Below are 20,585 nucleotides of genomic sequence, written 5' to 3' on the forward strand. Positions count from 1 at the left end.
TAACCATGATAGGAAATATAGGGAGGAAAAGCAGTTTTTGATGATGATGTTCTGGGGCAGCCGTGGTACAGTTAAATTACAGAAATATTTAGTTTATAATAGGAAGAATATCCAGGTAAAAATATCAATAGGCAATTAAATAGAAATAGCTAGAGATATAAATTTTGGAAATGACAATAGAAACCATAGGCAGATATGAAGTTGCCCAGGGAAAATATGTAGGATGAGATAACCAAAGACTTCCTTTCATGTCCATAACCAAAAGCAATCTATCCTTCCTTAAAATATGCATTTTACTTTTTGAAATTTACTTATTTACTCTCTTGAAATAAATATAGCTCCTAAAGGCTTCATCTTAATAATTTTTGTATAGCACCTGGTAGATTACTTTTACACAGTGTTAAATAAATGTGTCTGAATTAATTTATAAAGTTAATCTAGTAATCTTGAGCTCTGCAATGTATCATTCTATTCAACTTGGAAGAAGGAAGCATATAATTTACCGTTAAGTCTTGACCATAGTGAATATTAAAAAATGCTGTTAATTAAAAATTTCAAATTATATTTTTTATCTAATTTACCTTTCATCACAGTAAGAGAATTTCATATCTAGACTGTGACGACTGAGAAAGGTCTTGCTATCTAAAGGAACTTCTATATTTGATGGATGGGGAATGGGTTCACAAATCAACACCAAGCACGTCATAGGTGGTTTCTTATATCCACACTGAGACTGGTTACTGTTGGTATCATATACATGAATATGGCCTGTGCAGTGAAGTACCTGTATATGGAGAAGAAAATAAAGCAATTATTATTTTTTTAATTTACAATGCTAGAAAAAAAACAAAAAAGCAGAGATAAGTAGTTAAGTCAGACATGGCAAGTAAGCTTACATTTATCAAGTAAACGGATAAAATAAATTTAGGATTATTTCCTAAATATTTCTAAAAGTGAATAAACCTTTTCCCTATGATACCACACCTACTCTCCATGCACCACAGATTACTTTTTTTTCCGCAGGGTGAAAACTATTTATTCAATCATCAGGATATGGGGTTTGTACAATGCCAATATCTAGAAAAGTATAAAAATCTAGATGTATTGATTTCCTTTTTTCAGTTTCCTCTGGATGTATGTGTTGAGACATCTTAATTGTATTCACTTTCATTCTTTAAAAATATAAAAAAATAAAGTATATGAACAATCCATTTCTGATATATTAACAAAAATTTCATGACATATCCTCATTAGCTAGCCCCCCCCCCCCATTATATCCACATTCCTTTTTCCTCTTATGCACTTAGCACTTTTAGGGTTCCTCTCTGGGAAAAAAAGGAAGAGGTTAGTCTAGTAGCACCTTATATATAAATCAGTATTTACACCTTGGAATCCAGATATATAAGTACTTCCTCAGATTGATGTCCTTTATAAATGTAAGCTTCATAATGATAAAACCTGAGCTTTTGACCTATTCAGCTTCAGAAAGAATCTGCAAATCTTGAGTATCTTGATGCCTCAAGTCCCATGTCTGTAAGAGCTTGCAGTCTCAACCTTATCAATGATTTTGATTAGTCTGAACTGCTCCCTATTTAATCATGTCTTTTGCTAAATCTTCAGAAGTGCTATATCCTCATTTAACTTTGAAAGAGAAATCCACAAAGGACCAAATATGCTGCCAAAGTAAAAACTGGACAAACATACTCTCCATCATCCTGATCAAATACCAAATTCCCTTCATAACCTCTACACTCATATATTTGATGTAAACTAGGGTATTCCAAACTCAAAAATGGATTATTTACCCAGTTTCTTTTTAAACTAGAGACTCAGGACATACATTCCTTTAGAAATGATAGTCTAAACACTCTACCAAATATAAGGTAAAATTTCTACAACAGCCTACAATATTAGCTCTTACTGAAGTCAAATAAAAGACTTCTTAATTTACCCCCTTAAAGATATGCTTGTTTTTACATTTTGGCATTTCTAAAATCAAGATCGATCTAAAAATTATGTATATTTAGTGTTGATTTTATCTCTGAAAAGCTATTAAATATGATACTTATTACCTCCAATGATGTCTTTAATCTTAAATTCAAAAGAAATGCTGTAGTCTAACTATTCCTGTTTGTTTTAGGGAGGGTATGACTCCAAGTTCGATAGTGGCATATTTCCTGTCCAGTATAAAGTAACTCCTACCATAGATTCAGTATATCATAAAATTTTAAAAAATAAAAAATATTTTCTTTTGTTCTATGGTTTCCCATTAGCTGTGGTCCACTTTCCATCCCTTTATACCCAAGCTCCCTAGAAGGATACTTACATATTTTCCATGGAATAGAAGTATCGTGATTTATATAACTTGTTCTCACTTAATGGTCATTTAAGATACAAACTTACTACTATTAAGAATATGCTTCAGTTAGCATCCTTGAACAAACAGCTTTATTAGTTCAAATATATACGTATAATAGAATTCTAGAGATGAAATTACTGAATCTAAAGAATGCACATTTGCAAAATGCCCTCCAAAATGGCTATGACAATTTATATGCTACAGAAACACTGTATAAGGGTAATTAATCTTTTCCCTTACACCCTTACCAATAATGAACTAGCAATCTCTGCAACTTTTTGCTAATCTCATGGGCAATTAAATGGTATCATTTAAATGCATACTTCTTTGACTTTTTATCCTGATTTTTAAAGTTTTTTGATTTTTAAATTTCTACAATGGATTCAAATAGATTAACACTACCAAATAACCACTCACATCTAACTACATGTTTTGAATATGGCTTTGATACAATTATAATGAGATAAAAAATATGTTTTGAAATGTGTAACTACTTATTTATTGACAATCTACTTTCAACATCTAGGATCATCACATGTAACATTAAGTATATTCCTAAAAGCCACAAGCTAAACAATTAGAAACTATAAAAATGAGAAGGCATTTTTCTATTTTTAGTATATGCAAATAAATCCAAGTTCCAGTAATGTACACTAGGTATTATCCTTTCAAGTAAATTTATCACTGATCTTCTTGTTGGAAGCATACTTTAGATTACAACATTTTTGTTTTTTTTTTAAGGAGTCATGGGGGATTGAACCCATGACTTCCTACATGGGATAAAGGCATTCAATCACTGAACTACATCCACTCCCCATACAACAATGTTCTTAAAATGGTATCACAAGGTATAAAAGCAAAAAGAAAAGCCCTTTGGAGTTACCATATTGATTTTAAAATTCTTTCCCATAAACAGTATCAGAGGCATATTTACCCCAAACATTTTTCTGTTAAGATGCTTATCCTACTTAAGAATTATATTCCATCTTCTTTCTCATTATTCTTTCTGATCTTTAATTAGTTAACGTGTGAACTATCAGATTGTTTGATTGAATAAACCTCGTTACATCCCTGAAATGGCATTTGAACAGTTTCTCCCCAGTGTGGATCCGTACATGTGTATGCAGAATGAATTCCAGGGAAAAGTGTTTCCCACACCCTTCAAAAGTCCACTGAAAGGGTTTCTCTCCAGTATGAAACAGAAAATGTCTTTTTAATTTTGAGGTCTTATGGAAAGCTTCCCTACATTCTGCACATATGTGATCTCAGGGTCTGTGAATGAGGAAATCTTTTCTGAGGGCAGCTCTATCCCTCAACATTTTTGTGCATATACTGTAAGAACAATGATTGTTTCTGGAGCATCATATTCTGTCTTGGCTTCAACCTAGAAAATTCTGCAGGCTGTTTAGGATCTTTTTTTGTTGTTGTTGTTTAGGATCTTATAAGCTAACACCAGGTATTTCTCCAGGAGGAACTTTTTGCTGGTCACGTACTAAGAATATTCAAGAAGTGAATTCTTTCCAAGTCTTTTGATGTCCAGCAATCTGTTGAGGAAGCTCTCGCTTTGCCCCCTTTTTCATGCATTCTAAGGAACATTGAAGAAGTGCGTTGTCTTCATGACCCTGTTCAAAACACTTGTTCTGATGCTTCCTTCTGGTATCACAAAGGACTTAAGAAATGAAATCATCCTCTATGATGGGTCGATAACATTCACTTCTTACTATGCATTCTAAGTAACAATCAAGGAAGGAATCCTTTCCGAAAACCAGATGCCCAGGTTCACAGTATACACACCTTCATCTTTTACAGTCCTCATCATGGTGGGAGGTTCCATTTCTGTCTATTAAGCTTGGCCTGGACTGGCTGAGGACCTATCCACACAGACCTTGACTTAATGGCAATTTGTCTTTGCCCTTTTTTTCACTTGCTGGTTTCAAGTCATCCTGCCTGCTTCCTCCTTGAAGGTCAGCACCAGGATCTATCAATCACTTCCAGGTAGTCATTTGGTTAAGTCGTGTTCAGCAAACATCTGTGCTAGACTGTAAGCACTATGAGGATGTTGCAGTTTGATATTGCTTATGAATTCCAAAAATAGATACTGGATTATGTTTGTGAATTGGTCTATTCCTTTGGACATATTAGATTGGATTGGATTCAGAGGTTTCAGTTTTACTTGATTAAATAATGACTAAGGTTTTGATTGGGCCACATCAGTAGGACACTGAGTCCCTGCCCCCTTAGTGGGTGAGTACTCACAGAGAAACCATGGCAGAGGAGAAAGCTGGAGTTTTGATATTGGAGCCCCTGGAAATAAACACACAGAGAAGCAGATACGTGAGGAAGGAGAGAAGGCTCCACTAGCAATGGCAGAGGCCCTGAGAAAAGAGAGATGAGCCATTCGCCTGATAAGCTACAGGTAGCCTCATGGAGAGAGCCTGGAGAGAATCGAGCCCCAGGAGAGAAATGAAACTTGCCCAGCCTACAGCTGATACTGGAAGAAGCTGGGACCACTGAGCCTTGAAGGAAGAGGAAGCCTAAACCCTTGCAGATGTCGGCAGCCATCTTGCTCCAACATGTGGCAACAGACTTTGGTGAGGGAACTTACTCTTTATGGTCTTGGAACTGTAAGCTTCTACACCAAATAAATACTCTTTATAAAAGTCAACAGATTTCTGGTATTTTGCATCAGCACCCCTTTGGCTGACTAATGCAGAGGGCAAGGGCCTCCTCTGTCTTTGTCCACCAAATACCCCAGCACTCAGCACTTTTGTCCAAGCTAAAAGCAATACACTGTTATTTTCTATTTCATTTCATGAAAATCCAAAGACAAGGAAGAAACTTCTATGGGTTAATTTTTTTAAAAATTCCTCTATACAAGTCTGGGCTGCTCTTTCACTCATCTGGTCATGGTAGTCATTTGGTAATTTCTTGATTTTTCTCAACATTGAGCAAAGAGGTGATAAACACTTTCAGTAGATGCTTTTCCAGGAAGGAAGGGAACTAGAAAGACACAAACTAAATCATTAAGTAATGTACAAAGAGAAGAAGAAATGCACTAAAAGTGTGAGGTTATATTTCAATAAAAAGTGTCCTTAGTGGAACAGATGTAGTTCAGTGGTTGCGTGCCTGCTTTGCATGTATGTATGAGGTCCCAGGTTTAATCCCCAGTACCTCCTTAAAAAAAAAAAAAAAAAAAAGTGTCCTTTAAGTATAAATCTTTATGAATACAAAAAATGTTCATACAAACTCATTTTTTCTTGGTATTGGTTTTAATCTATCAATTTGATTTTTAATTTTTAGATTTATTTTATTTTATTGCAGATACAATGATGAATAAAAAATTAAGCTATCTCAAGATTCAAACACTGGATGGTTAGCAAACTTTACTGACTAAATGAGCTAGGGTACACAGGAATAGAAATGCACATAATTTAAATTTGTGCCTCAAATTGGCAAACTATTATACTGTTTTGGATTTGGGGGCTCATGCTCAAAAATTAGGTGAAAGTGCAAATGTTAAATCTACAAATGCTGAGAAACAAGTTTTCCTCCACAATTCTAACAATCTCTAGTATTGTCAAATTATCGGTAAGTAGAAAGTATTACCACTCACTAATCATTTTTACTTACCTTCCATGTTGCCGACTTTATGTTCATAGTTCTCCCCCGACTAGTTAGGGTACACTTCATTCTGAGAAAAAAGCTTCGCTGTGTGTTTTGCTCTTTACCTTTTTTCACAGGGCCTAATAAGAGCATGAAATAAAGTTTAAAAATATAATTAAATACACAAATTTGTTGTAAGAGTAACCAAAGTGTCCAGCACCTAGAGGTGCTGTTCAGTTAAAATTCTCAGCATGAACAGTGATTCACACCCTTTTTGATCACTCCAACACATCCAAGGTATATGACACACTCCAGTCAAGCAGTTAGTTGTTCATGAATAGTGATTCCCTGGGTTGTTGGCAGAAGAATCCATATTTGAGATAACAGTTAAATCATTTCACATTCAAGCCTGTAAACTTGGCCAAACTACTAAGGAAATAGAAATATGGTCTGAATTTGTTCTATACCTATGCTATCAATGTACTAGAACACCCAACAGAAGAACTTCAGCAAACTCTATCCTATATGTGTTAGCTCAATTTGTATGTATTTATAGAACTTTTAAAATAGCAACTTTCTTTATTAAAGCAAATAGTATTTTCATATGTATCTGTTTTTTCCCTGAAATCTTCCTGTGAAACAGGCAGGAAATTATGTTAATTCTAATTTGTTTCTAAGAAAAAATAGATTGATTAATCAAAAGCTACAGAAATAAAGCAAAGTCAGAATTAAAGAAATTCAAGCCATATACCAAACTTCATAAAAATGATATTATACTCAGATGACTATCAAAGCAAACAGCAACTTGATTTGTTTTCTTCATTGGACACTTGGTAACACTGATGTGGGAGACAGTGGCCATGGGAGTTGCTGAGGAGAAGGAAGAAGAGGTGTGATGTGGTGGCAATTTCAGGACTTGGCAGTTGTCCTGAATGATATTTTAGGGACATATGCAGGACATTATATATCCTGCCATAACCCACTGAATGGACTGGGGAAGAGTGTAAATTATAATGTAAACTATAATCCACGTGGTGTAGCAGTGCTCCAAAATATATTCACCAAATGCAATGAATGTGCCACAGTGATGAAAAGAGGTTGTTGATGTGAGAGCAGTGGGGTGCGGTGGTGGGTAGGGATATATGGGAACCTCTCATATTTTTTAATGTAACGTTTTTAGTGGTCTATGTATCTTTAAAACAAAAGACAATAAAAATTTTAAAAATTAAAAGAAAAACAAAAAAGAGGAAGGCTGAACACTCACAGAGATTGGCAACCATCTTGCTTCAATATGTGGCTACTGACTTTGGTGAGAAAATACCTCTTATGGTACCCTGAGCTGGACTCTGAGGACCTTGTAACCGTAAGCCTTTACCCCAAATAAATACCTTCTATAAAAAATAAATAAATAAAATAAAAATTTCACTATTGATTAGATATTACAGGCAATACAAAGATGAATAAGACACACAAACTGAACTGGAAAAGTTAAAAACTTAGTAGATAATTAAGGCTAGCAATAATACAATGCAGAGTAAGTGCCCCAAACTTAGAAAAATGCTTTAAAAGCAGGACAAAGAAATTAGAACAATAACTTCTAGTTAAGGAGAAATCAAGAAAGCCTTCTAGAAAAAGAGACATTAGAATTTCAATAAGTAGAGACGGATTAGAAGGCTATTCTAGGAAGGAGGAAGAGAAAGAATTAAAAGCATGGAGGTATGAAAAATAGCACGTTTGGGAAATAAGAGTACAGTTTGCCTTCAAGATAAAGCACATGCAGAAGAGTAGTAAGATGAAACTTGAAGGGAAGGAAGATTAGGACTATAACTATGAGGGCCTTCGATGCCAAACTGAGGAATTCAGCCTTAAATATGCAAAATGGAGTCTTTAAAAATTTCTTGAGTTGGGAAGCACATTTGGGAACTTAAGGAACAATAATCAAGTGGTAATGTATATGATGTGTTAATATTAGAATACGTTATGGTTCTCATAAGAAGTAATGAGGGGTGAAGCCAATAGAGGTATTAGGAATGAGAAGGGTGACAGAAGACAAATGAAGAGGTAGAATCTATAAAAACTTGAACACTGATAAAGGGAGGAAAGAAATAAAAAAAGATCTAGAGATTAAGGCTAATATACTGAAAGAAGAGTTTGAAGCAAAAAAAAAAGAATATTAAATGGAATGCATAAAATTAAACAAAACATTAAATCTCAAAAATACATATAAAAGTTATACATAACTGGAAGTGCTGGGCTCTTAAGGAAGAAGATGGGTTCTAGTTCATGCTCATATTTAATAATGGAACTAGGAAAACTGCGGGCAGTCTTCATGCTGATGCAAGTCATCTGGGTCTATTTAAATAAGGGAATAATTTGTTGGTCCCAGCACTGTTCCAGACAAGATTTTAAAAATATGCTACAAGAGCTATACTGGTCTTGGTGACAGTACAGGTGGCATGGGTAGGTGGAGGTGGTAGTGGCAATAGTAAAAGACTCATGTGTAAATTCCTTGGGGTATTTTTAGTCCTTCATAATCTAAACTTGAACTGGACTGACCTTTACAAACCCAAGCCACCCAGATAAATTTTAAAAAAAAAAAAGGTAATTGAAAACTTCTAGCATTTTCCTAGTGAAAAAAACATTTTAAGAGAACTAATTTTTTTCAATATTTTTTCTTTAATTTTTTGTTTCTTTTTCTGAGAACTAAATTTTAAGTTCTCCAGAAATAAAATGAATTTTGTTATAATTTAAGGAATTCTAAAACATCTGTTTAGAATTTAAATGAAAGAAAAGAAAAAACGGGACTATGTTATATAAATATACTACTGGCTCTTAGTGATGCCTTGCAGTAGCCCTTCTTTTTTAAAGTGAAAAATCTGCTTTCTAGTTTTCTAGTAAAACATCAAAGATCTGTTAACCTCATTAAGAAAGATTTTTTTAAAATGTTCATGTGCTATTAAAAAAGAACACTTTGATTCAAAGCATACATTTAAATCATATTAAGTAGACTATATCTGATTTGAAACAATGCATTACTAAATCAAAACAGAGTCCCTAATATCCATTCATTTATAGTCTAGTCCAAGGATTAGCAAACCTGTGAGCTAAATCTTGCCTGCTGGACTGTATAGTTCATAAAGCTCTTTACAGAAAAAGTTGATATAAGGCATTATAATTTATGAAACCACTAAAAATCAAAATGTTAGTAAGAATTGTTAGTTTCCAAACCAAGAATTACAAAATTTTTAGATATAAAACACCAACAGTTTTTTGTATTTCCATATAAGCTGAAAACTTTTTTATATTTTGTGATCTCTTAGAATTCTAGTGAATTTTAGTTGCATGTTAGCTGTACTACAGAAAAAGGTAGTCCTCTAATAAGAAGAGTTCTAAAATTAATTAATTAATAAGCATTGCCCTTTTGTTTCATAAAAAGCCAAATAAGGGATGAAAAACAAATTTAATGAGTCAAAAAAGTTCCCTTTCAAACAGTAAATCAAGATAATGTATGCCCATCTTTTAACTTATTTTTATTAGATATTTCCATTTTTCTTTACTTTCTTGAACCGAAAAAACACCTTAGCTCTATAGCATCTTTAACCTATTTAGAAAGTGCTGAGAAGCAAGACGCACTGAGCAGCCAATAGAGATTTAAGACTAAACACTAAAACTTAAAAATTAAACGTACTGACAACCCACTTGGATCCTTGCTCAGAGCATATTTACTCCTTTATATATATATATATATTTTTTAAAGATTATCCTTTTTTTTTTTAAGATTTTTTTTTTATTTCTCCCCCCTCACCCCCCAGTTGTCTGCTCTCTCGTGTCCATTCACTGTGTGTTCTTCTGTGACTGCTTCTATCCTTATCAGCGGCACCGGGAATCTGTGTTTCTTTTTGCTGTGTCACCTTGTGTCAGCTCTCCGTGTGTGCATCACCATTCTTGGGCAGGCTGCACTCTCTTTCGCGCTGGGTGGCTCCCCTTACGGGGCACACCCCTTGCGTGTGGGGATCCCCTACGCGGGGGACACCCGTGTGGCATGGCACTCCTTGCGCGCATCAGCACCGTGCATGGGCCAGCTCCACATGGGTCAAGGAGGACCAGGGTTTGAACCGCGGACCTCCCATGTGGTAGGAGGATGCCCTATCCACTGGGCCACGTCTGCTTCCCTACTCCTTTATATTGAATTCTGAAAAGTATGCATTTGTTTTCTAAGTTCACAGTAATTACACAGTATGAAATTTAAAAAAGGAAAGGCTCCTACTGAGAGGGTAAAAAGTGGCGGTAGAATGTAGTGACAGTTTGCTAACATGAAAAAAGTACTTATGAGTGTGGACTCTGAAGCTAGTCAACCTGGTTTCACCCAGGGTCTGCCATTTACTAACCAAGTAATCTTGGGAAAGTTATTCAACAACTCTCTGTGCCTTAGTTTCCTCATCTGTAAAAAAGAAATAGTAACAATAACTTCACAGGGTTGTTGTGAGGAGTAAAGGAAATTAAAGCATACAAAATGCAGAGAATAATACCCTAACACACAGTAATCTCTTGATCAAGGTTAGTTAGTATTATTATAAGTAATATGAGATGAAAAAGAAAACCACATAAAAAAATTTCTTAAAGTCCTGTAAAGCTGAGGTTGTTTAATATAGAAGCAAATGAATTTATATGCTTAAATTGGAGAGCAGCAAAGTACAACTACAGAGAATAATAAATTTTCATCATGATAATTTTTACCATGAAAGAACGTTAAATTATAATCAGTATAATTTAAGACGGTACAAGTGTGGAAGGACTTCCTTTAATTAAATTAAGTTTTTGTAATTCAAAGGTACTTTCTAATAAATCCTGAAAAGTAAATAAGCAGTTATTACATGCTTTAAATTTTGGTGAACTTTCATTTTTTTCTTAGGCTTTTTGAAAAAGCTTGGACCCAAACTGGTACCTCAACTCTAATAACTCTTTAATATCCTATTATCTGCCATTTGTATTATGACTCCCCTTATACCTTAAAGTTGTAATTTAGTTTAAAATTCCCTTGCTCCTAATTTTTATTTTTCTATTTCTTTATACATATTTATTTATTCATTCATTCATTTATTAATGGATTTAGGTGGGCTTTAAAAAAAAATAGGTATTTTAATAAAATACCTAACGTATAGAATAACAAGCTTTGACAAAGACTAGAGTAACACTTCATTAAACATGAAATTAAGTTTGCCTTAGGTAACACAACAGCAAAATTTAAAAATTGTTAACAGTATTTAATTATATAAAACCACCTGTCACATTAATCAAACAATAGACTTTTCTTCTCACCATTTCTGTGTGTAAGCATTTCTCTCATTTCCTCATGGTCACACGGATGAGTAAAATCAAATACACTGTGTCCAGTTAGATCAAACTGTAAACACATTTTTAAAAAATTAGATCTACATCATAAAATCATAAAAACATTCTGAAGATTTATTGATTTGGTGGATATTTTACCTGAGTTAATCCCATATATTTGTTCACGTTATCAGAAATGTAAATCATGTCACCATCATCTGTGAGAACCATAACAAAACCATCCAGGGCTTTCAAATAAAAGCAATTCATTTGTGCCTTCATTTCATCTTCACTATCCAAATCACCTAAAAGGACACAAGAAGAAAATACTTAATTAAGAAGTTATAGTTAAATGATAATATAATAAAGTTCTCCCCAAAGACTTTATTGAATATATACAGCAGCTAATATATGTATATTTGTATTTCCTGTCCCTCTCCTTTTAACAGAACAGTCAAAGCCAGAGGCTAGAAAGACTAAAATTAAACTTGCTAGCTGCTTTACATGATTATTTAAAGTAATGCAGCAAGGCAAACCACTGAAAAGAGAAAGAAAACTCATGTTATTAAAAAGAAGATAGGTAGGTAGGTAGGTAGTGAGACAAGAGAAAGAAAGTAGCCAATATTTTAAAAATTCCTGAATGACACTTTAAAAGCAGGTAATAAAAAGGATATCATATTAAAGAAGAATTCAGAGTGTGTTGAACAGAATATTTTACAATATAAAGAGAGGGATTATTTCAAAGAGTAATAACTACATTGATTAGAAAAAAAGTGAGGTAAAAAATAACTGAAAAAATTTTAAAGTATGTATGATAACATAATGGGGTATACAAAAACCAAAACATTTTGACTACCCTCTAAAAAATAATTTCTAAATATTTCTAATTTTCAGTCCTAATAAATCTTTGGAAAACAACTCACCAGCATCCAGAAGTTTCCTCACACGCAAATAGCTGATGGTAAGCCTCATAACGGAAGCCTTATCAAGATGTGAGCTCACATTATGGGGAAGAGGCAACTGATGAGCAAGTTCATAAAAAACTTCAGACTCTTTACTTCGCCGAGACCTGGCAGCATCTCTCGATTTTTCTTTTCGGCGTTCAGAACTAATCCTACTTAACAAAGGGAAAAAAAAGAAAAAGAAAAAGGGAAATTTTATGTAAGTTACTTTGCCTTAGTTTGAATAAAACTAATTTTACATTCTTCTGCTTTTCGTAGATGGATTACTACTTGCCATGTAATTAAATTAGAGACTTGCCTACTAGGTGAATGTACTTTTAGACAGCATGTTTGGATGACTGCAGACATAAGGAGCTCACACAAGTTCATGATAGAACTTTAAACCTTTCTGAAGTAGATGTTACCTCCCTGGCATTGGAAAGAATCCTTTTATTTTAGCCAGAAACTTAAAGCAGCCTGTATATCCAGGGCTGCACCTTCATAGCCATTCAAAAGTAGTTTCAACATAGAGAAACCCTGAGTAAGTGTAAAGAAACTTTACTAAAGTTGTACATAACTTAAAACAGAAGTTAATCAAACAGTAATAGCTACAAACTGATTTTCCCAGTTTCTTCTGACTCTAGCACTTTCCCATCCTCTGCCCTACTACAAGAGCAATACTCACTAACATCTATAGGGATTTAGGAGCTATAATAAATAACTGTTTTTAGGTGGCCTACTCCCTTAGTAACCCCTTATCGATTACTGGAACAACACTCTACCAAGTAAATGCAGGTATCAGAAAAGAAGGAAAAAAGATGTGACACAATACTAAGAATTTAAAGGGCAGAATAGCAAAGATTAATAAAGGTGTCAATACAATGATATACCTTTAGGAAACTTCCAAGGAAAAGCTCAAATCAGAAAGATTTCCTTAAGTCATAACAACGAGAGCTATCTTCCTTTGCTTAACTGTCCAGCAACATCTATTATGCCTCACCCAGTTGAAAGTAAACACAGCTAACCCTGGCAAATCTGCAATTCTGTCTTTAGCTTCTTAATAGCAACTGTTAATTAAAGCCTATTTTGTGCCAAACTCAATACTGGTACTAGGTGTCTAGTTCTCTCATAACAACCTGTACATAGGTCAAGTATTATCCATCTTTTTACAGAGGAGCAAACGGAGTTCAGAAGGTTAAATAACATGTTAACTGACATTTGCATAGCTAGTTTTGTACCAGATGGAATTTGAATACAGGCCTTTTTTACCCAGACTTTGCTCTTCAACTATGCTTATCTTAATGGAAAATATTTCTTCAATCTCAAATACTCAGCTGCTCTCAAACTCGATCCTGTTATTTAAGCCAATTTATTAAATTCAAAGCAGCCACTACCATTTATTGAGTACTTCACAATATGCTAAGGACTCTGCCTGCATAATTTCACTTAATCCTCTTTATATCCTATAAATGAAGTACCTAATTGGTTTCCATCTCAAGTCTCTCTGTCTTCCAAATGATCTTCCACAAAGCTGTGAGGTTCAATCATAGGAGCGATATACTAAAAAACAGGCAGGCTTTCAGTATATGCTTGTTTTACCTTGTATAACAAGTGAGTAACAGTTATATTGTGAAAATAGTGATGAATACAGTCTTAGCGTTTACTCAAGTCTGTGTGCTTATCTGATTTTTATACTTAAGGAAGGTGAACATTTGTTACATATTTTTAGTACTTCAACCTTTACATAAAAATTTCAATTTAAATATCTAGAGTAGTTTAACTTAAGTATCTTTAGATTTAAGGTGTACTATAAAAAACCAAATGCCATTTATAACTATTTGTCTATGTGAATCATGATTGTCTCAATGATACACAATAAAAAAACTGCAAAAATAAATCTGGGAAGCAGATACAGTTCAAGTGATTGAGCTCCCGCCTACCACATGGGAGGTCCTTTGTTTGGTTCCCCCTACCTCCTAAACAAGACAGCAAGCTGATGCGATGGACAGGCGCAGCAAGCCGACACAACGAGATGACATAACAAGAGACACAAGAAGAAAAACATAATGAGAGATGCAACAAAGCAGGTAATGGAGGTGGCTCAAGCGATAAGGTGTCTCCCTCCCCAGCAGAAGTCCTGGGTTCAGTTCCCGGTGCTTCCTAAAGAAACAAAGAAGATGAACAGACACAGCAAGTGCAAACAATGAGAGGGTGGGGAGAATAAATAAAATAAATCTTAAAATAAAAAATCAATAAATTAGATGCTTAGGCTACTATGAAAATGCAACAATGTCAACAAACTACAGTATCATTTTAAATAAAATTACAATATCATTTTCACATACATTAAAACTGCCTAATTGTTTTCATTGATTGACTTTAATAAAATGTTTTAAATATGAACTTAAAAATAAGATGTATAATAAAACAGAGATTTTATCTATTTTATACATATATAGGGGTTCTGCACAGTATTCCAATTGGGGACTCTTGGTTTCTATTACTATAAAGAACTTGAAAAGTCCCCAGACCATATGATCTAAAATGTACAATCCCTCCAATATAGGGCATTCACTCTAGGGAGTCAGAAGTCCTTTACTGGCCCTGGCAGATGCTGTTTCTATTTTATTTTTTCCCCTCTTGAACAACAGATGCTAAACAGTGCTGGCTGTGGGAAACAGATTCTTAGCTAGTTCAAGAAAAACCACCAAGAAGAGTGATGATCAATGACCTGATGATAAACCTGACTATTAAGTGGACAACTAATCCAGGTGTTCAGAATTTTATCAGCAACTTTAATCAAATTTATTAACCTTTTCTCTGATCAACTTTCTTTTTCCCTCCCTCCAGCCTTCCCTCTCTCGCTCTCTTCCTCCCCTTCCTTCCTTTCTTTTTTAAAGATTTATTAATGTATCTCCCTCTCCCCTCCACTGTTTGCATTCGCTGTCTGCTCTGTGTCCATTCACTGTGTGTTCTTCTGTGTCTGCTTGTCTTCTCTTTAGGCCGCACCAGGAACCAATCCTGGGACATTTCAAAGGGGGAAAGAGGTGCTTAATCTCTTATGCCACCTCAGCTCCCTGGTCTGCTGCATCTCTTATTTTCTCTCCTCTGTGTCTCTTTTTGTTGTGTCATTTTGCTGTGCCAGCTGTCTGTGTGGGACAGCACTCTGAGCGGGCTAGCTCTCACTAAGGCCAGCTCACTGTGCAGGACAGCTTGCCTTCACCAGGAGGCCCTGGGAATTGAACCCTGGACCTCCTATATGGTAGAAAGGAGCTCAATCACTTGAGCCACATCCACTTCCCAGGAATTTTCATGTTTAATTCTTTGGTTGGTATTTTTTGTTTACAGCTTTAAATCCAAACATGTATACTTGTTGCTTACTATGTACAAGGAGGTATGCTAAACATTTTCATATATTTACTAATCCTCAAAATAGCCCTATGATGTAGGTGAAGGAATGTGGCTAATTAGGTTATCCAAAGGTAGAGTTAATAAATGGTGGAGCCTGTATTGTAACTCAAAAACAGTCTGGCCACAAAGTCCAGGCTATTATCTCATTCTAATTACCAAGGTAAGTATTCATAAGCCTAGGCCATTACTATGAAATTTAAAATTAGTCTACTTCACATTTCCAAGGACATAAATAATTTATAAGGGTTGCCTTGGGAATTTAGGACTTGAGGGACTCATGGCCAGGTTCTCACCTGGAATCTTCTCGTAAACCCAAATTCCTAACTGAGAGGCATCTATATTAGTCACATTCTTTGCTAGGCTGTCCAGCAGTTTTTCAAAGAGCGGCAATCTTTAATGGGTATTGCCAACCACTGCAGGGAGAGGATAAGAGGATGTTAATTCACCAAACTTTATTTTAATTTTGTAGAGAGCACCTATTTGAAAATTTTAGTTCACACATTTGTGTTTCATTTGCTCAACGTCTGGCTGGTAGTCACAGCAATGTCCTGGTTTTGATTACACTTACTTTTACAAAGTTTTTCTAACTTGTATTATACCAAATTAGGGAATAAAAGTTGAAGTTTTTTATTTAGTATACTTTTTAATGTTCTGGATCTATTCCTAGAACTAATGCATGTAATATGATGGCACATTCTCCTTGGGTGAGGTGACTTCTGAGACCTGACTGGTTTTTAAGCATGAAGGAGCCTGGTCCTGTCCTCCAGAATTTGGTGTGAGAGTGGCATAAACACTGAAAGGTAATCCTCTAGATCTAACCCAAGAGTCTTTATGTTGTTTTTTTTCTTTAATGTTTTATTGCCTTAAATTCTAAAATCATTTTTTCTTTTTACTTATTCCCTACCCCGAGATGATTCTCGTCTGCCTGCTCTTTTTTTGCTTGCATTCTCCAAGAGACACTGGGAACTGAACCCAGGGCCTCCCACATGGGAGACAAGAGCCCAAAGGCCTGAGCCACATCCGCTCCCCAGTCTTTATGTTTTTATTTCTATAATTTTCACAGGAAAACAGAACTCACCAAATTCTTAGTTCATATTTTTGCTTTTTTAATTTTTTATTTTCTAGGTTCATATTTTTATAGCACATTTGAAGGGATTAAAAACCCAACATGTCAACAAATATTATAATACAATGACTACACTTTTGATAACATCTCTTATTTCCAAAAGAAACATAAGTTAGCTGTTCTTTTCTCTTAACTGATTTTTTTTTTAAGATGTTATTTATTTACTTTCCCCCTTCCCCTCCTCCTGCCCTGCCGTTTTTTTTTTGCTGTCTGTGTTGTCCTCTCTTCTCATTTTCTCTCCTCTAGGATTCACCAGGATTCGATCCTGGAAACCTCAGATGGGGAGAGAGGTTCCCTGTCAATTGCGCCACCTCAGTTCCTGGTTTCTGCGGTGCTTCACCTTGACACCCCTTGTCTCTCTTCTGATGTGTCATCATCTTGCTGTGTGACTCGTTTGCGCCGGGCATTGGCTTACCACATGGGCACTCACACAGGTACTGGCTTGCTGTGTGGGCACGCTTTCTCTTCTTTTTCACCAGGAAGCCCCAGGGATTGAACTCAGGTCCTCTGATATGGTAGGCAGAAGCTCTATCACTTGAGCCACATCCGCTTCCCTTAACTGATGTTCATCAGTGTATTGCTGTTTATACAGAACTGTTTTCTAACCTGAGTGCTCTTACATATTTAGGAAGCTAAATTTTTGCACATTCCAACATACTATTTGGTATGTACTTGACTTTATGCTTCTTACCTTCTTAAGTGCAGCTCTACTCCACATTTTACAGTTTGCTCAGTTCATTTGCCTTGATAGACCTTGATTCTATTTTTATAAACCTGAATAATCCCTTCACATATTATAAATATAAACCATCTGTCATATTAGATGTTAAATTTTTTCTGGAATCTGTTTTCTCTTTAATTATCTTGCATGAGTTAAAAATATAAAACGAATTTAATCTTTTCCTTTGAGATTTCTTCTAATGTTTTATTTTTTATAATCATTCTTCTGAAGATCTGAGAAAAATTTTATTCTGCTTCCATTTAGGTCATTAAACCAGTTAAACCACCTGGAGTTTATTCTGGTGAAATGCAAAGTGGGAATCTAAATTGTTTTTTCCTTTCATACTATACAGTTATCCAAACCCTTTAAAAATTAATCCTTGTTCCATAGCCTTTTTTTCTCCTTCAGATACAGGGGGCCAGGGAGTGAACCTGGGGCCTCGTACATGGGAAGTCAGTGCTCAACCACTGAGCACATTGGCTCCCCTGAGTTGCCCTTTTCATTTGTTTTGCTTATTTTTTTTCCCAGGTGGCACCAGGAACTGAACCCGGGACCTCCCATGTGGGAAGGAGACACTCAACTGCTTGAGCCATATTCACTCCCTTTCTATATTTTTAATTTCTTATTTTAACATAGTGAATCCTTACCTATTTTGGATATTTTCAGACAGTTTCATTCAAATATTTTACAAGCTATTTGTTACAGATGTTCTGTAGATAAAATTTAAAGTATCAGTTAGGCTCATCCTCTTTTTTTATTGGATATTCTTTGTATGATGAGGATACCAAAAGTAAAACCAATCTGCATACCCTCTTTAGGAGACCTGCCTATTGCCAAGATCCCTAATCTCATAATGCACCATGAGAGAAAAGAGAATATTCTTCCTCTAATGTTTACTGAATGCTTAATATGTACCAAGCACAATGCTAAGTGCTTTACATGCATTAACTCATTTAATTCTTATAACAACCCTATAAAGAACCAAAACAGCAGATGGGGAGCAGGATCCCTGAACCTCAGATGAACAGAAACTGTTTCTTCATTCAAGAAATATTCATTCGGTACGTATTTATTAAGTATCTATCAAGTACACTGTACTGTGCTAAGTATTAGGAACACAGTGATAAAGAGAACAGTCTACTGAAATAGACACCTAATTCTCTATTCACAAATGCTCGTCTAGCTGCATCATGATTATCATCAACATTTCAAATTCCTGACCCACCTTTCTAAATTCTGATTCAGGAGATCTGAGGCAGGGCCCAGAAATCTGGGTTTTTTAAAAAAGCTTCTGAGAGGTATATGATACACAGATGACGTTTGGGAACCACTTACCGAATTGGTTTTAAATTACAACAATTTCTTTCCAAAATAGGTTATTTCATATTATGTCCTGCTTAAAACCCCACCAAATGTACACAGGACAAAGACTAATTCCTTTTATAGGAAGCCCACCCATACCTAGTTCCCTGTACACCCTTTCATCCTTACCATTTGCCACATTCTCATTCACATTCTTCAGTCATATTACAACTACTCAAAAGTACTAGTGTTTCATTTATCTCTACTTTGCTAACTCCACTCTCTCTGCCTAGGGTACCCACCCCAATATGACTTGGTAAATTTATAGGCAAAACATTAAAGACTCAACTGAAGCTAAAACTACTCTTATTCCTTGGAATTGATCACTCTGGTTATTCTGATTTATCTTCCTCTACAATACTTGATGCTCCTTTGGGGCAAGAAACTGCCTCATTCATCTTTGTATTCTTAGTAGGGATGTGTATAAATTTGAATATGGCTTTAATATTCAGCCCAAATCTGATCTGATTTTGATTCCAGCCTATGGAAGGCTCTTCAACATTGTTTTTGGCATCCCTGAATTTGTACTTTATCAGTTTTCCTGTGGTCCTATAGGTTATATTCATAACTAACCAGCAGAATAATGTAATATGAACAGGCATATTATTTGGATTTACTGTGATTATCTGGGTATTAATTTTCAAATATAGATCAGCAAACTAGGTAAAAGATTGAAAATCATATGTTCTTTCACCTCCCCTTTTCTACCTTTGCCCCATTCTAAGTCTATCCTACAACAGCCACCAGAGTAATCATTTCAATATGACAGTCAAGTCATATCACCTCTCTGCTTAAAAATGGTTTTGCCTCATTCAGAGTAAAAGCCAAAGTACTTAAGAGCCCATAAGGAGCTCTGTAATCTGACCCCATTACTTCTTTGACCTCATTTCCTACTTTTGCCCTTTTGCTCACTCTACTCAACCACACTGGTCTCCTTGCTATTCTTCAAATATGTAAGGCACACTCTCTGTAGGGTCTTTCCACTACTTTTTCCCTCTGCCTACATTACTTCCAGTATTTACATTACTTGCTTCCCCATCTCCTTCTGAGTCTTTGCCCCAGTTGCATCTTTTCATGGAGGGGAGATTACTGACCTCTGTATCCATTCTGTTGGCTTTTGCTCTGCTGTATTTTTCTCATAGCATGTCATCTCTAAGAGCACAATTTTACTATTTTATTAAATTTATTACCTACCCTCTCTCCAACCATCTCTATGCTATAGTAGGATATGTAAGAGGAATTGAATATGTGCTAGCTAAATTTATAAATTATTACATAGAAATGCTATAAAGTTTAAGTATAAATATACCCTCATCGTTGCAAGAATAATTCTATAACTGATTATAAAAGCTAATAATTTTGTGTACAAAACTCTTAATCACCTACTCAAGTTCCTGCCACTCAAAAGAGGCTTAATAAATGTTAAATGTATGAATCGTGGAATAAATGCAAACATAGGCAAATTAGAGGCAGTAGCCTGGTCAATGCCTGGGCCAGCAGTGTCATTTTCCTTAGTGAAAAATCAGCTATTCGGCATAATAAACAACCAACAAACAAACCACCAAGAAGGGCAACAACTTAATAGCACAACCAACATCACCATGGAGGAAAAGTAATCTTGATGAAGACAGAGGCATAAGGTGAGATCTGGAGCAATTAGGTTATTAATTTGCTGAGAAGATGCTCAATGTTTAAGATGATTTCTCTTATCATTACAACTCACATTCCTAT

The 20,585-nt window shown here is 35.2% G+C and overlaps 1 protein-coding gene and 1 long non-coding RNA gene across 6 annotated transcripts in view; one reads left to right on the top strand and one right to left on the bottom strand.

Moving 5' to 3' along the window:
* Positions 1 to 20,585, top strand: part of LOC131277924 (uncharacterized) — a 48,899-nt gene that overhangs the window by 18,711 nt on the left and 9,603 nt on the right. The window contains exons 2-4 of one of the 2 annotated variants that reach the window (XR_011648332.1): positions 12,188 to 12,454; positions 16,313 to 17,205; positions 18,472 to 18,553. This is a non-coding gene — a long non-coding RNA (uncharacterized lncRNA). The remainder of the gene's footprint in view (positions 1 to 12,187; positions 12,455 to 16,312; positions 17,206 to 18,471; positions 18,554 to 20,585) is intronic. The other variant, XR_009184983.2, reaches the window with a different exon arrangement.
* HIF1A (hypoxia inducible factor 1 subunit alpha) overlaps positions 1 to 20,585 on the bottom strand; it is a 63,282-nt gene that overhangs the window by 15,863 nt on the left and 26,834 nt on the right. Inside the window, exons 2-7 of one of the 4 annotated variants that reach the window (XM_058293321.1) lie at positions 12,217 to 12,407; positions 11,453 to 11,598; positions 11,282 to 11,366; positions 5,990 to 6,102; positions 4,616 to 4,663; positions 582 to 784 (exon numbers count right to left, since the gene is read on the bottom strand). In XM_058293321.1, coding sequence (XP_058149304.1) covers positions 582 to 784; positions 4,616 to 4,663; positions 5,990 to 6,102; positions 11,282 to 11,366; positions 11,453 to 11,598; positions 12,217 to 12,407 — 786 coding nt within the window. Of the gene's footprint in view, positions 1 to 581; positions 785 to 4,615; positions 4,664 to 5,989; positions 6,103 to 11,281; positions 11,367 to 11,452; positions 11,599 to 12,216; positions 12,411 to 20,585 lie in introns of all 4 variants that reach the window. The other 3 variants (XM_058293320.1, XM_004459740.4, XM_004459739.4) reach the window with 3 other exon arrangements.

The sequence above is a fragment of the Dasypus novemcinctus genome, chromosome 3 (assembly GCF_030445035.2).
Source record: "Dasypus novemcinctus isolate mDasNov1 chromosome 3, mDasNov1.1.hap2, whole genome shotgun sequence".
NCBI classification, from domain to species: domain Eukaryota; kingdom Metazoa; phylum Chordata; class Mammalia; order Cingulata; family Dasypodidae; genus Dasypus; species Dasypus novemcinctus.